This window comes from Gorilla gorilla, chromosome 12, assembly GCF_029281585.2.
Source record: "Gorilla gorilla gorilla isolate KB3781 chromosome 12, NHGRI_mGorGor1-v2.1_pri, whole genome shotgun sequence".
Classification (NCBI taxonomy): Eukaryota; Metazoa; Chordata; class Mammalia; order Primates; family Hominidae; genus Gorilla; species Gorilla gorilla.
The window spans coordinates 113418421-113435180 of NC_073236.2; the positions used below are offsets into that span (position 1 = coordinate 113418421).

Genomic DNA, 16760 nt, shown 5'->3' on the forward strand with positions numbered 1-16760 from the left:
AGCTGGACAACCTGCTCAGGACCCCTCCAGCCCCAAGGACGTTCAGGATTGACATCTCTGGCCTTACGTTAGGACACATCCTGACTGGACAAGCCTCCGCCTAGATAAGCATCTATGTCCCCAAGACAGGCATGGAGACAGGTCCCTGTGGCCCCTGTGGTTACTTGATAGCAGTGAAGCCACTTTTGCTAACTTAAGGGATCTCCCTCCACCAGGCCCACACACATTGGCTTTCATTCAAATTACTTCCTCTTTCCCAAGGGCACAGAGCTGCTCTCCCTACTCTGTGGCTCCCCCAGAAAACTCCTACTCACCCGGCAGGGCCCAGCTCAAATGTTCTTGCTACTGAGCAGCCTTGCCTGCTCTGTCTGGGTCAGCCTTGCCTTTCTCTGCAGTGTTAATGTCCCAGAGTTGAGGTTGGTCCTCCGTGTCTCTGTCCTGCTGGTGGACTGGAGGCTCCCAGTCTCCTGCCTCGCTGTATTTGTTCAGAGCCAGGCATGTACTCGGAGGGGTTCGGTAACACTCACCCAAAGGAAGACACAAACATCCACTGAGCATCTGCCGTGCACCAGACAGTGGCACGTGGGGCAACATGGAGGCTGCCGAGATGAAGGAGGCACAGTTTCCGCCCTGCGCAGGTCCCCTCCTCGTTTCAGCCTAGAATCTTTCTAAATTCCCTATTTACTTCCTCTAAGACTGACTATTCATTCTGCTCATCTTTGGACAATCTTAAATGTGTTTCTGATCACATTTTTGTTCTTTTTCACAAACCCAAATAGCTCTGATTTTGTTTCTGTTTCCTCTAAACTAGGGTTTCTCAAACTCAGCACTATGGTATCTTGGACTGGATAATTGTGGTGGGATTGTCCTGTGCTGTGTAGGATGTGAGCAGCATCCCTGGCCTCTACCCAGTAGATGCCAATAGCAACTCCCCTTAGTTACAGCTACCAAGACTGTTTCCAGACATGCCAAATGTCCCCTGAAATTGCCCTCAGTTGAGACCACCATTCTAAACTATCTTACTATGATTCCTTCCAGCCCCAAATCAGCCTTTCCAGCCCCAAAGCTTTGTTTCCCTTTTCTTCTCTTTCTATGCCACATTCCTTCTCAATGAAGGACATCCTCCTCGTCGTGGGAATGTATTATTTCTGACTAATTATCTGAGCTGGTAGGAACCTTCCTTTGGCTCCATTAAAACAACAGAGGGAGGTGGGAACAATCAACATGACTTAGGTATCTAAGCTATTACGAAAGGAAAATATGCTCAGGAAATAACAGGAATTTGATTGCAGACAGCTCAGAGAGTTTGGGATTCTGGCTCTAGCTCAGCTAGCTCGCTCCCCTGGGGCTGGCACATCTGCGGGCACGTGGCCTGATCACCCTGCCTGGCCCTGAGCCTGCCTGTGTGCAGGGAAAGCTCAAAACCTTTGCCCTTCCGGAACAAGCTGGCCATTCACAAACCAGACTAAGGCTCCTTTCCTGTGTGTCCTGTGTGTGCATCTGGCCCCGCCCTGGGCATCTTGGGAGCGCCACCATCCTTCCTCCTGCTGAAAATCCACCTCTCCCCTTTGCCTTGGATCCTTCTCTTTCTACAGCTCAAAGAACCTGGCATTGCACAGCCCAACTCTGTCTTTGTTTTTCTTCCAGCCCCTTCTTCCTTGCCTATAAGGTGTTCTACTCCAGCATATGCTAAGTACAACCATGAAGACCCATGTGTGCTCAAGGACAGGAACTAGGAGTCTGTCACCTCTCTCTGGGCCTTTCCTCATTCCCACACACTGCTCCAGTGACCTCCTTTTTCCCTCCACCCCTCCACAGTCAGACCACTTGGGTTGTCCTCACTTCCTCCCCCCAGTCACCCCTCAATCTCTGCAGGGTTTCTGCCTCCAGATGTCATTGACACTGCTCTCCTCAAGGTCACCAAGGACATTGCTGTTCCTGAGTATAATGTCCATGTCATCCTCCTCTCCCTTGATCACCCAGTTTCTTTCATCCCGCTGCCTGCTGCTCCTCTTGGGGGCCTCTCACGCCACTCTCCTGCTTCCCCTGTCTCTCCAGCTCCATCTCCCTGGCCTGACTTCTTGGCTGAAAGGCTGTGTCTTCTTGGAGCCCTGACCTGGGCCTGCTTCCCCTCCCATGCTCTCCCCAGGTATCTCCTCCATCTCCAAGGTGTCAGTTACCATCTTGCGCTGACGATTCCCAAATCCATATCCCCACCTGCCTCCCCAGAGCTTCAGAACTCCAGCCAGCACACCCTGGGCCTGTTAGTGTCATGCACAGCTGTCGCTGCTTGCTATGTGCTTACCGTAGTGCACACCTGCGTTAAAGACTTGACCAGGGTGTCTCATTGCAACTTCACAACCACACCTTGAAGCCCCCCAAAGAATGGCACCCCTGGAGCAGTTCAGCACGACAGCCCTGGATCATATCTCCACATTCATAGTATAATAGGTAAACTGAGGCTCAGGCAAGAAAGTGAGTGATCTAGCAGTAACAGCCAGGTGGGGCTGGCTCTGAAGCTGGCTTTACCCTCAGTGCTCAAGGGCCAGCCCCCAGCAGCCAGGAGCACGTTCTCTTCGGACATTTACCCCAAGCACATTGGAAATATTTCTCCCTTCTCCCCCACCACAGTTCACCAAAGCAGCAGCCCCTCTACTCACTGCCCCACACCCTCATCCTCAGCACCTGCACACCCAGGCCAGGGGAAGAGATGGGGACTGCAAATGTGCATGGCAGCCCACAGCACCAAAGGACAGTGCATGCCCATGGCATTTCACATTGACTGCCAACTAAGTGCTTGGTACACCATGGTTCATCTGCTCTGAGGCTTGTGTTATTTTACAGTTTCACCTCTCTGAATTTGGGATGTGTCTCCTAGGCAGCCTTGTGGCTTCATGGCAATGTCCATGTGGTTTATTAAACCGTAGTATATCTTACAGCCAGTAGCCACTTTAGATTTGGTAAAATATGTTACACTGTCTCATCAGAGCCTCATAACAAGACTCTGAGGTGGGTGTCATTATCCCCATTTCACAGCTCAAAAAACTGAGGTTCAGAGAATGTGTTGCTCAAGGCCACACAGTTAAGAAGGTGCAGAGCGGGGACTAGAACCCAGGTCTGTTTGCTCCCTGGCCCTGTGCCTCTTCTGAGCACAGTACAAGGGCATGGGCTGTCCCACCTACTGTTCCAAGTTCCTTTCCCACCCCACACTAGCCAGCACCAGCCCCACCTAGGGGATGGGGCTCTGCTTCCTACCACCCACCACCAGGGTCAGTCAGGATCAGATGAGTTGCCTCTGCTGCTCCTCTGAACTTTGGGGCTCAGGGCAAATGTCTGGGGTGCAGACAGGCCCTGCGAGGAGGGAGGGGCCCAACACTGCCTGGGCTGTTGCTGCTGCCCTCAGTGACAGCAGGCCTGGATCCTTCCCCCTCCAGTACTTCGTCTTCGACTTCCATGTCTCTCCGGATGTCATGTTTGACAAGATCATCAAGATTTCGGTGAGTGGGGAGCAGCCCCTGGCAGGCAGGGCCACTCCCTCAAACTGCACCTTTGTGCAGACTTGAGAGGGGCCCCCTCTGTCTAGACCCATGATAAAGAGGCAGCTCCGTGCCTGGACACGCGGCTGGGCAAGTAGGGACAGGCTGGATTCTGGCCCCCACCCACCCCTTTCATTGGATGCCTCTGAATAGTGCATTCGCCCGTACACGGTGGCCAGCAAGAAACTGGCGTGGGCAGGAGGAGCTGATGCTGAGCCTCAGTGAGCCACCCCACTCTGCCAAACGCCCTCCCACTTCACCACAAAGCTCGGCTCCCACCACTGCCCCATGGAAAGCCTCACCCTCGCTGGGCCTGACGGGTGGGCTGTGGTTCTGCCTGAAAGGTGATTCACTCCAAGAACCTGCTGCGTAGTGGCACCCTGGTGGGCTCCTTCAAAATGGACGTGGGAACCGTGTACTCACAGCCAGGTGAGTACCTGCGCATGGCCAGTCAGTCGAGGTGTGCATGGCTCAGGGAGCTTGGTGCACGGGGCCCTTCCCACTGTGGCAGTTCCTGGGAAAAGGCTGGCAAGGACCACAGTCTGGCGACTGTTAGTACACACAGCCATCTGGCCTGCGGAGAAGTGGCGCACACAGTCTGTACACAAATGCAGTGAGCAACTGCGCACCCAGTCTGGTGGGTTCTCACTCATAATTAGGTGAGTAACTCTGCACAGAGCCTGGAAGGAGCTTCATCACACGCTCTGGAGTGCATGGCAGGCTGGTGCATCACTGGCCATAGGCAGGCTGACCAGTAGTGGTAGAGGATGCAGTGAGGGAGACCCGTCACGGCCTGCAGAGAGGCTGCGCCCAGACTCCTGCCTCCTGAGCTGGCACCTGCTGAGCAGAAAAGAACCCCTTTCCACCCCTCACAGGACCCTGCCGTCCCCTTTTACAGTTGAGGCTCAGAGCCAGGGCTTGCCCCAGCCACACAGCTGGCCGGGGGTGAAGTCAGGCTGTGTGTCCCCAGAGCCTCACTGAGCCACATTATCCAATCTGAACGCAGTGATGCTGGTCAATGCCAGATGTAGTGCGGCGGCCTCTGAGGGACTCTGGTCTCTGAAAACACTTCTTACAAGAGCCCCAGGCTTTTGGGCAGCCATGTGTGCTCCGTGGCGTCCTGTAGGGTAACAGCAATGGTGTTGGCAAGGGAACCCCAAGGGGTGGCCCAGAGGGCTTGTGAGGTGGGCCAGGCAGAGGAAGTGCCTCAGCCTGCCAGATGACAGCTCACCACGTGGGCAGGTTAGGGACCACCCTGTGTCCCTGAAGTGAATGCACTGCTCAGAGTGCTGTAATGACCCCATTAGGCGCTTTGACAGTGAGAACATAATTTCACCCAATTGTCACATTGGACCCTCACAAAACAGTAATGTAGGCAGCAGCATTTCTTCCCATTTTGCAGATAAGATAAATGAGGCTAAGAGAAATGAAGGGGCTTAGAGATACCACTAAACTAGTAGGTTAAACAAATTGGCGATTGCTTGTGGTTCAACCTAAGAGACGTCCAGCTGGTGCACATTACAACTGTGACTTAGACCAGGGAATCTTGAGTCCAAAACCAAGATTATACACATAAAAATCACAAGATCATAGAACACTCAAGCTGCCCAAGACCTGAAAAACATCTAGTCCAGCCTCTGTGAAGATAAACTGAAGCCCAAGGTGATGAAGGGGTTTGTCCACCATCTAGGAGTAGCACCCCTGTCTCCAGCTCCCAGGCCAGTGCCTTTGCCACCACCCCACACATGCCATAGCCCTCAGCGGAGGGCAGCCCTGCTGACCATCAGTGCCATGGGGAGCAAGGAAGAGTCGGCCTCCTGCCATGTTGCTTTCCAGGAAGGATGCATAGCCGTGGACTACTTGCTTGGAATGACTGGCATCCCTGAGGATAAGCTCCTCCCAGGGCTGAGCAGTGGCCCCGGTACCACTGGCAGGCCTGAGGCCGAGAGCCAAGAGAAAGTCAGGGGGTGGAGAAAAAGGCAGAGATTAGTCTAATATGGACCTCTGGGCTTCTGGGTAGTAAAGTCCTGGTGAGGAAACCACCAGGGCATCAGTAAGTGCCAGATGTTGGGCTAAGCTCACTGTCCCAGCAGGCCTCACCCTCACGACCCCATATAGGCATCATTCCCATTTCACCATAAGGAAACTGAGGCTCAGCAGGCTTAAACAGCTGGTCCAGGGCCACATTGTGAGTAAGCAGCAGAAACAGGATGTGGGCCGAGGTCTCCACTTGGGTAACCTAGCTCAAGATTTGCTGCTCCTGCTGAATCCAGCCCTGAGCCTGGTGCCCTCCCAGGGACAGGAGAGCCTGAAGTCACATGGGTCCTGGAGTTGAGACCCAATGTCTTTACTCTGATATCTCCAGTTTGGCCTGAACTTCTTGATGAGTCGTTGGTTCCAGCCAGGGCATTGTTGGACAGCATGCTCCCAGAGACACTCCTGGGTGCTGCTGGGAAGCTTTGGGTGGTGTCAATATCTCTTGGAACTGGAAGGGGTTTCCCGAGAGACCCTCTTCTAACCCTGGCAGGACCACATTTTGTCATTTGTACCACCAGATGCAACATCAGGAAACTGTTTACTGTTTGCTACTCTCTGTTGGGGGTGAGGACAGGCCATACCCTCATCCTCATAGATCGTAGAGGAAGTCAGGGGCATACACTCATCCTCATAGATCATAAAGGAGGTCTGGGATGCAGCAACTTCCCCAGCTGGGCTACCCTTGACTGGCAGGTGTCAGCCCCAGGCTGAAGGGAGGGGAAATGATGTTTCAAGCTGGTAAGCATATAGCTCAGGATCTCATGTGGTCCTTGTATCTCTAGCCTGAGATCACACAGTATTAGGACTAGAAGGGCCTCAGAAGTCATCAGTCAAGTGTTAACCTGATGTAGGGACCCCCACAGCACCATCTCTGATTGGTCCTCTAACCTTGCTTAGTCCTCCCAGAAATGGGGCACTCACTACTTCTTATTTTAGATATCTTCACTTTCTTTAGGTCATCTCAAAATCTGTCACCCTGTAACCTTCACCCACTTTCACAGGTCTCTCTTTCAGGACAAAAAGAAAAATAGCCTTTAAATTTGAAGGTAAATTTTACATTCCTCCTGAATCGTATTCTCTTTCTTTGCTAAATGTCCCCAATTCATCTAACCATGCACACCTCTATAAATCTACCCCTGTACCCATCCATCCACTCACCCACCCATCTACAAATCCATCCACCCACCTGTCCACAGATCCACTCACCCATCCATGTATCCATCCATTCACCCACCAATCCATGTATCCATTGGTCCACCCACCCACCCATCCATGAATCCATCCACCCACCCACCCGCCTGTCTACAGATCCACCCACTCACCCATATATCCATCCATCCACCCACCCACCCATCCATATATCTACCCACCCATCTATCCACAGATCCATCCACCTACCCACCCATCCACAGATCCACCCACCCATATATCCACCCATCCACCCACCCATCCATATATCTACCCACCCACCTGTCCACATATTAATGGCTCCTTCTATCCAGTAATCCATTCACCATCTGTCTGTCTATCTCTCAGCCGGCCAGGCAGCTCACCACCCATCCCTCTGCCCATTTATGCACCCATTCATTGAGCTTTCTGTCCATCTCCTCATCCGACACACATCTGCTCTGGCAAGACCTGAAGCTCCTGGGATTCCTGGGACATGGCCCCTCCCTGGAGGCCTGCCAGCCTGGCTGAGGTTCTCCAGTGACTCCTCATCCATGTGCCTTCCTGCCCTCTCACCTTGCTTGTCCCTCTCTTCAGACTCTACTGTGGCATTATCTTTTCTGAGACACAGGTGGCCTGGCTATTCCCAGAAAGGCCAACCTCTGCACACAGCCCCTAACATCTCCGGGAGCCCACCAGGGCCACAGGCTTGCAGGGCGCAGGCCTGGGCTACGGTAGAAGGTGGAAGAGGAGGGAGTGAAGGAGGGAGGTGCTGAGTCCCTGAGAGTTCAGTGCCCACCTAACATCCCGGGAAGCAGATTCCTAAGGCACAGTGATGCGCTTCCCTTTGCTTGCCCACTGAGCTTAAAGTAAACCCGAAGGGGCAAATCCTTCCTAAAGCGCCTCCTTCCCTGACATCCGTCCTTTCCTCCACACAGTCATAGGTCATGGGACACTGGGATGAGACGGACAATCCCTGTCTTTAGGAGACTCTCAGTCTAAAATCAGAGCCAAACAATACCCAGATCAGCACAGTGAGATGGGAGGTGTGCATGGAGAGCACAGAGAACAAACACTAAAGAGCCCAGGATCAACTCTTCAGAGGAAGTCAGGGAGGGCTGCATGGAGGAGGAGAAACTTGAGCAAAATGAGTAGAAGTTTACAAATTGAATAGGGAGAAAGACAGATGGAGGTGGAGAGAACAGGAATGAGGGCATTCCAAGCTCAAAGAGCAGCAGATGCAAAGGCATGGAGGTATAAAAGGGCATATAAAACCACAACACCTGTTCAGCAAGGAGGAACACAGGGCTGGGTGGGCTCAGCAGAGTGAGTCAGGGAGCACTAAATCAGGAGCCTGCAGGCCATGCCTTTTGTCTTCACCCCAAGGCACTGGGAAGCCCCAGAGGGGCTGAAGATGGGGAGCAGGAGCATGAGCCTCCACCTGGGAAGGCCCTGTGTGCAGCTGTGTCCTTCACAGCTATGTGAAGGCTGGCTGACTGGGGTGGGGCCATAGAAGAGGCCACAGGCAGAAAAACCCAATTAGGAGGAGGCTGTCGTGCTTCCAAGTCACACCACTCATGGGATATATGTCCATGAGCAGGCCATGCACCCACTGCCCCAGCTCCAGAGGACCTCAGACTCTATCATACCCTGGGCTAGGGACCGGCAGAGCTGTGGCCCCAGGTCCCGGGACTCTAGGGACCAAGACAGCATTTGGTTCTGCCACCCCTTGGCCTGCCCTGAGCACTGGGAGACGCTCTGGGTGGGGGCGTCTGGTGCAGTGCCAACCCCTCATCATTGCAGAGCACCAGTTCCATCACAAGTGGGCCATCCTGTCTGACCCCGATGACATCTCCTCGGGGCTGAAGGGCTACGTGAAGTGTGACGTTGCCGTGGTGGGCAAAGGGGACAACATCAAGACGCCCCACAAGGCCAATGAGACCGACGAAGATGACATTGAGGGGTGAGGCCCAGCTACCCCAGCCCCTGGAGTCTGAGCCAGCCCTTCCTTCCCCCAGGGAGCCCCTGGTGAGGGTTTGCTCAGAGCACCTGCCACCCGTCTCCCTCACCCTGCTCTCGCTCACTCTCCCAAGCAGCCCCACTCTTCCGAGGCAGGGCAGGGGCAGGGGGTGATGGAGGATGGCTGAGAATAACAGTCCTTTGACATCCTTTCTGCCAGTGAGAAACGGGTTGGGAAGAGTCGATGCTGGCAGACCAGAGCCAGCAGCTGCTGGGTCCTGAGTATAGCAGCAGGAAGTGCTGGGAGAGCCAAGGTTTCTTCTGGTGTGCCAATTCCAGGCAGCTGATAGCAGCTGTTGAGAAATATTCTGTGACCTTGTCTGGAGTCAGTGGGTAAAAGTGCTGGGATCAATGAATCCTGTCTTTTGTGAGCTGGGGGAGAGAGAGTGGCTACTGTGAAGTTTTTGTCTACGAAACAAAAGATACGGCACAAAACTATAAAACACTGACAATAATACTAAGATCATATCCCAATGTACAATCTACAAAGCACTCATATGTTTTAGCGTGCTTGAGCCAATCATATTCTTGGGAGGTGGGTATTATTACAGCCACCTCAACAGTGAGGAAACGGCAGCTCAGTGAGATGGGAAGATTTGCCCAGAATCCCACAAGGGGCAAGTTCCATGAATGCAAGTGTCTAATCCTAGCCTTGCTCCCTCAGCTGTCCCTTAGAGACTGTGCCAGTACCCAGGAGTCCTGGATACCAGGATGCCAGGATGCCAGGATGGGGGTTGGGGACCTGGACCTGGTGACCATGTCCCTGGCTGTATGTGCTGGCAGGAACTTGCTGCTCCCCGAGGGGGTGCCCCCCGAACGCCAGTGGGCCCGGTTCTATGTGAAAATTTACCGAGCAGAGGGCCTGCCCCGTATGAACACAAGCCTCATGGCCAATGTAAAGAAGGCTTTCATCGGTGAAAACAAGGACCTCGTGGACCCCTACGTGCAAGTCTTCTTTGCTGGCCAGAAGGTACTGGGGTATGAGGTACAGGAGGCTGGGGCTGGGTGACAGGTATCACAGGCTGATGGGTGTGGGGCCTGGGGCAGCTGGGCAGGTAAGACAAGGCTGGAAATCATGTTGGCCAGGGACGGACTTAGAGGATCCTCACTGCCTCCTGGAGTCCTTAGACTGAGAGCTGCGCAGGGGGCATGAGAGGGAGGAGAGGCTGGGGGTGTGGGAAGAGTGGAGACAAGTCCACACACAGGCACGCACACACACATGCACCCACTCACACACGCACACATACCAACTCACACACGCAGACACGCACCCACTCACCCGTGCACACGTGCACCCACGAATACACACACACATGCACCCATTCACACATGCACACACACCCACTCACACATGCACACATGCACCCACTCACACACGCACACACACCCATTCACACATGCACACATGCACCCACTCACACGCACGCATACCCACTCACCCGTGCACACATGCACCCACGAATACATACACACATGCACCCACTCACACGCACACATGCACCCATTAACACACGCACACATGCAACCACTCATACGCACATATGCATCTGCTCACGCACACATGCACCCACTCACGCACACATGCACCCACTGACACACGCACACATGCATCCACTCACACACGCACGCACACCCACTCACACATGCACACATGCGCCCACTCACACACGCACACATGCGCCCACTCACACACACACACATGCGCCCACTCACACACACACACACACATGCACCCACTCACACACACATGCCACGCCCTCACCCGTGCTCCCCCTTCCACCAGGGCAAGACTTCAGTGCAGAAGAGCAGCTATGAGCCCCTGTGGAATGAGCAGGTCGTCTTTACAGACCTCTTCCCCCCACTCTGCAAACGCATGAAGGTGCAGATCCGAGACTCGGACAAGGTCAACGACATGGCCATCGGCACCCACTTCATTGACCTGCGCAAGATTTCTAATGATGGAGACAAAGGTCAGCAGTGGGAGACCCGGTGTGCTGGGGGGCAGGGAGTGGCCTGAAGGGAAGGAATATGTGAGATCCCCTCTCTTCACACCACTGTCATCAGCTCTGGACCTCAGCCTCACAGGCACTTCCAGGGCCTTGCCAGCAGCCCCTGCCTCAGGGGGAGGGTGAGGATTTGTGGCTCAGGTCGGCTCAGAGCTGGCCTGAGCCCAGCTGACTGGATTTGTCAGCTAGTAGTTGTGTGACCTGTTTTCCCATTTGTAAAGTGAAAATAATAATGATTATATGATATGATAATTATAGTATGATACGCACATTATAGCAGTGTATATACTGCATTTGTATATAATTACAGTGTGTGTGTGTATATATATATATGATACCTAATAGTAGTGCCTATCTGCAGAATCGCAGGGATTGACCACCTCCTAGGATCCCTGCCCTGTGCTGGGTTCCAAGGACATAGAGTGAGATAAGAATCTATTCCCGGATCAAAGTGCTCACTGTGTATTGAGGAGATAGATGTGCTACCAAACGGTCAAAACATAAGGCAGAAGACACAAAAGGCCACATGTTGTCTGATCCATGTATGTGAAACATCCGGCAAATCCACAGAGACAGAAAGTAGATTGCCGGTTTCCAGGTGCTAAAGGGAGGGGATTGGAACTAACTGCTAAATAGGTGGAGAGTTTCTTTTGAGGGGGTGCAACTGCTCTGGAAGTAGATGATGTTTTATAACATAGTGAATATACTAAAAACCACCGAAACGTACACTTTAAAAGGGTGAATTTTATGTCATGTGAAGTATATCTAAATTTTTAAAATGCTGTAAGTGTGTTTTTAAAAAAAAGGCAGAATAAAAAGGAAATGAACCAAAAAAACTGGATCATGCAACCCCTGTCAGAGGCCTGACAAATCTTAGCCATAAGAGAAGGGACTTGTGCCTAGGAATTGGGAAGGCTTCGTGAGGAAGCAGCATTTCACAGGCAGAGATGGAGAGGGAGGGCCTTCAGCGAGGAGGGGAGGGGTCTGCACCGGCAGGGTCACCGTGGTGGGACAGAGCTGCAAAAATGGCACAGGGCCCAAGGTCATGCTGGGGACTTGGAAGGACTGGCTCTGTCCTACAAGTAGACTGTTGACAATTCCTGCTCTAAGTTCCAGGAAGCAGGGAGCTAGACTTTGCCTTCCCACTGCTTCCAGCTCAGGCCCCCGCAGGGAAGAAATAGACCCAAGAGAGTGCTCCACCCCAGCGCAGTGTAAGAAGGCTGCCCCACACCTGAATGGCACACATGAAGTTCTCAGCTCAGCACCCGGGAGCTGGAGGCCAGGGACCCCCAAAAGAGGCCCCTCTTCCCCAGGGAAACTGAATGTGACGCGGCCCCCTCATTTTTCTTCCCACTGCCACAGGCTTCCTGCCCACACTGGGCCCAGCCTGGGTGAACATGTACGGCTCCACACGTAACTACACGCTGCTGGACGAGCGTCAGGACCTGAACGAGGGCCTGGGGGAGGGTGTGTCCTTCCGGGCCCGGCTCCTGCTGGGCCTGGCCGTGGAGATCCTAGACACCTCCAACCCTGAGCTCACCAGCTCCACAGAGGTGCAGGTGGAGCAGGCCACGCCCATCTCGGAGGTGAGACCCCAGGCACTGTGCTGTCCCCCAGGGCCTCCAGCTCAGCCCCCTTCTCCCTGAGTCACCTGGGTCCCAGGCTTTGCCTGTTGCTGCCCTGTCTACCTGAGGAGTCAGACCTCAGGATAAGGCTTCTCTCCAGGAAGCAGAGCCCCCCACTCAGCCCCCCAACAGGACTCTGCCCTCTTCCACTGCCTGCCTGTGCTCTGTCTCACAACGGCCGCCAGATCTCACAATGGTGCCTCCCCTCTGCCCCTCTTCCCAGCCACGGCTGTCCCTGTGGTGTCCGCAGCCAGCCCTCCTTCCATGGATATCCAGGCTGGGGGGCCATTGGGGCGTGGGCTGCCTGGCCCCAAAGCCGGGTGGGATGCCCCCACCATCCACCCCCAGGGCCTGTCTGTGAGACGGAAGGAGGCCTGGCCCCCGACCTGCCACCCTTACTCAAGCTCAGGAACGCTTTGAACTGCCTCCCCACAGAGCTGTGCAGGTAAAATGGAAGAATTCTTTCTCTTTGGAGCCTTCCTGGAGGCCTCAATGATAGACCGGAGAAACGGAGACAAGCCCATCACCTTTGAGGTCACCATAGGTGAGTGCTGGGCCCACAGCAGGCTTCAGGCCTAGGCTGCAGGTGGTAAGTGTGAGGCTCTGCACCTCAGCCCTGTCCTCACTCTTGTAGGGAACGTGACCCCTTTCCCCTGAGAGGCCTCAAGCACCCACAAAACACCTTTGTGTGTGCATGGGGTGGACCACGCCCCATAAAGGGGCCAACCCTCAGCTCCACCTACAGGGTGAGGCTGTGTTTGGGACCTGGGGCAGAGGGCAGGGAGAAGCCCTTCCTGGGGCTGGAGAGGAGAGAGTGGGAACTCAGGCCACAGCCTGGGCCAGGGCTGGGCCTCGCACTCGGGCATCATGAGGACTCCCTGACTCTCAGCGGAGTGGGGACACGGGCTAATGCTCTCTGGCTAATGATGTGTCACATCTGAGCCCCATTCCCTGACTCTCCCTCTCCCCTTTCCCAAACCCAAGGCAGCACCGGATTGGATGGTGGGAGGGGCCTGGTGGGGAATGCACTCTAGGCCTTCTGGGCCCATTCTGCTCCAGGCAACTATGGGAACGAAGTTGATGGCCTGTCCCGGCCCCAGCGGCCTCGGCCCCGGAAGGAGCCGGGGGATGAGGAAGAAGTAGACCTGATTCAGAACACAAGTGATGACGAGGCCGGTGATGCCGGGGACCTGGCCTCAGTCTCCTCCACTCCACCATTGCGGCCCCAGGTCACCGACAGGTGGGCCCAGCCTCCCATCCTCCTGTGGCCTGGCCCTCCCACCTCCCTGGGCCCCCAAGACCTCACCTCCCGCCTCTGCCCACCCCAGGAACTACTTCCATCTGCCCTACCTGGAGCGAAAGCCCTGCATCTACATCAAGAGCTGGTGGCCGGACCAGCGCCGCCGCCTCTACAATGCCAACATCATGGACCACATTGCTGACAAGCTGGTCAGGGCCAGGCCAGGGGCCAGCAGGGGTGGGGTCCTGGGGGAGACGGCGCTGTCAGAGGGCCTTCCCTGGAACACGCAAAGCTAGTCTGCCCAGGGGGCTGCAGGAACGGCCCCAGCAGGACCTCTGTTCCCATCCTCAGCCCCAGGTCCCAGGGCACAGACAAGGGCAGGAGCCACCTCTAGTCACTGCAGCCTCCAGCGAACCCTGGGGCAGGAGTTTTGGGTTCCCTGATTTTTCCAGAAATCTTAAAAGCAAGGCTAGGGAGACAGGTGTGGTGGCTCACACCTGTAATCCCAACACTTTGGGAGGCCAAGGCGGGTGGATCACCTGAGGTCAGGAGTTCGAGACCATCCTGGCCAACATAGTGAAATACCATCTCTACTAAAAATGCAAAAATTAGCGGGGCTTGGTGGCGGGCACCTGTAATCCCAGCTATTCGGGAGGCTGAAGCAGGAGAATCGCTTGAACCCGTGAGGCGGAGTTTACAGTGAGCCGAGATGGTGCCGCTGCACTCCAGCCTGGGCAACCGAGCAAAACTTCATCTCAAAAAAATAAAATAAAATAAAACAAAATAAAAAAGCAAGGCTAGGGAAGGGAAATGGGGAAAAGGGAGAAGCGAGCAGTGTCTGAAGCTCAGGAGCTGCCCCCTCCTCCTCTGCCCACCCCTCTCCCCCCTTGAGCCATGGGCACTGACTGGGCGAGGAGTGCAGCTGTTGGCATGAGACCTCCTTCTCCCCAACCTGGGGGAGCAGGGACCAGCAGATAATCCCACCCTTCCCTGAGCTGTTGCTGTTCGCTGTTGAAGTTCCCTGAAGCTCAGCCAGCTCATATTTTATAAAAATGAATTAAAACCTCCAAAAAAATCAAGGCTAATATGAGGTCTGCTCCCAGCCCCCTGCCAATGTCCTCCTTGTCATCCCTGTCTTGTGACTATAACCACAATTAAAGCCCATAGCCTTTGCAGTGTGACCTGGGTCTGCAGTTATCTGCAAGGCTTTCCCCTAAGGAGCTGGGGTACAAGCTGACCTGTGTTTCCTGTGGGACCTGGGTCTCACAGCCCTCCCAGTGCTCTCAGAGCCAGAGCCACTCCTTCTTCCCCCAGGCATCTGTTCCCATCCCCTGCCACAGGCCCCAGCATTCTGGAGTGACGTCAGGATCTTGGCACATCCAGTCCTAGGGTTTCCCTCTGTCTCTGGCCAGCCCTGAGCCCCCTAGCCCTGAGTTCTGCCCAGGCCCTGTGAGCTCACCAGAGCCACAGACTCACAGCCCAGAGGTGGCTTCTTCCTTCAGGAACTGAAGAACCCATGAACACCAACATCTCCAGGTTCTGAGAACAGAACCTGGGAAATTGATGACTTCCTCATGATGACCGATACTCAGGATGGCCCTAGCGAGAGCTCCCAGATCATGAGGTCCCTCACTCCCCTGATCAACAGGGAGGAGGCATTTGGGGAGGCTGGGGAGGCGGGGCTGTGGCCCAGCATCACCCACACTCCTGATTCACAGGAAGAAGGCCTGAACGACGTACAGGAGATGATCAAAACGGAGAAGTCCTACCCTGAGCGTCGCCTGCGGGGCGTCCTGGAGGAGCTGAGCTGTGGCTGCTGGTGAGAAGGGAGGGGCGGCAGGTGGGGGGAGGATGAGGCGGAACTGGACAAAGGGGACCCTGCCAGGGCTGGGCAGATGAGGAAGAATCTACAGAGCCCCTGCTGGTCAGGCTCGCTAAACCCCGGCTCCCCCTACCCTCAGCCGCTTCCTCTCCCTGGCTGACAAGGACCAGGGCCACTCATCCCGCACCAGACTTGACCGGGAGCGCCTCAAGTCCTGCATGAGGGAGCTGGTGAGGACGCGACTGGATGGCGGGGGCTGGAGGGAGGGCCTGGCTGTGAGAAGGTGTCACAACCCCCTTTGTCATCGCCCGAGCTGTCCCCCAGTTGCTGGGTTCGCTGACACCCCCTCCTTCGCAGGAAAACATGGGGCAGCAGGCCAGGACGCTGCGGGCCCAGGTGAAGCGGCACACGGTGCGGGACAAGCTGAGGCTGTGCCAGAACTTCCTGCAGAAGCTGCGCTTCCTGGCAGACGAGGTGCGGCCCAAGGGGTCGGGGCTTTGCCTCATCCAGGGCTGGCTCTCTGGGGCCCCTCAGGATCAGGGGGCTCAGTCAGGAGGCTAGACCCCCTTACCCACTGCCCCTGGCCACCCCCCAACCCCCAGCCCCAGCACAGCATTCCCGACATCTTCATCTGGATGATGAGCAACAACAAGCGTGTCGCCTATGCCCGTGTGCCCTCCAAGGACCTGCTCTTCTCCATCGTGGAGGAGGAGACCGGCAAGGACTGCGCCAAGGTCAAGACGCTCTTCCTCAAGGTGCTGGAGGGAGCAGGATGGATGGGGGCCTGGGTCCTTTCAGGGGAGCAGCAGCCCCCACCTGGGGCTGGACGGCCTGAGTGACAGGGTGGGGCCTTCAAGCAGCAGGTGCTCAGAGAAGAGCCAAGAATGGGAAGGAGGTGGGGGAAGGGGTGGGGAAGGAGGTGGGGGAAGGGGTGGAGAAGGGGGCATGACGGCCTCCTGCCCATCCCCCTGCCTCCACTGGACCCCAGCCCAGCGGGATGGCTGTGAAGGGGCAGGGCAGCTCTGACCAGGGCCTCTGCCGGCCCCTGCCCCTTCCCCACCCCTTGGGCCCTGGCAGCCGTCAGGCTCCTGGTGACCCCATGCCCGCCCCCAGTTGCCAGGGAAGCGGGGCTTCGGCTCGGCAGGCTGGACAGTGCAGGCCAAGGTGGAGCTCTACCTGTGGCTGGGCCTCAGCAAACAGCGCAAGGAGTTCCTGTGTGGCCTGCCCTGTGGCTTCGAGGAGGTCAAGGCAGCCCAGGGCCTGGGCCTGCATGCCTTCCCACCCATCAGCCTGGTCTACACCAGTGAG

General features: G+C 55.6%; 1 protein-coding gene across 3 annotated transcripts in view; it reads left to right on the forward strand.

The window, feature by feature from the left end:
* Nucleotides 1-16760, forward strand: part of OTOF (otoferlin) — a 101563-nt gene that overhangs the window by 65743 nt on the left and 19060 nt on the right. For all 3 annotated transcript variants that reach the window (XM_019020612.4, XM_055377603.2, XM_055377604.2), the window contains exons 10-23: nucleotides 3435-3497; nucleotides 3881-3965; nucleotides 8544-8703; nucleotides 9543-9729; nucleotides 10543-10729; nucleotides 12128-12351; nucleotides 12826-12934; nucleotides 13450-13630; nucleotides 13719-13839; nucleotides 15349-15449; nucleotides 15592-15682; nucleotides 15810-15926; nucleotides 16055-16207; nucleotides 16566-16755. In XM_019020612.4, the coding sequence (XP_018876157.3) occupies nucleotides 3435-3497; nucleotides 3881-3965; nucleotides 8544-8703; nucleotides 9543-9729; nucleotides 10543-10729; nucleotides 12128-12351; nucleotides 12826-12934; nucleotides 13450-13630; nucleotides 13719-13839; nucleotides 15349-15449; nucleotides 15592-15682; nucleotides 15810-15926; nucleotides 16055-16207; nucleotides 16566-16755 (1969 nt within the window). The remainder of the gene's footprint in view (nucleotides 1-3434; nucleotides 3498-3880; nucleotides 3966-8543; nucleotides 8704-9542; nucleotides 9730-10542; nucleotides 10730-12127; nucleotides 12352-12825; nucleotides 12935-13449; nucleotides 13631-13718; nucleotides 13840-15348; nucleotides 15450-15591; nucleotides 15683-15809; nucleotides 15927-16054; nucleotides 16208-16565; nucleotides 16756-16760) is intronic.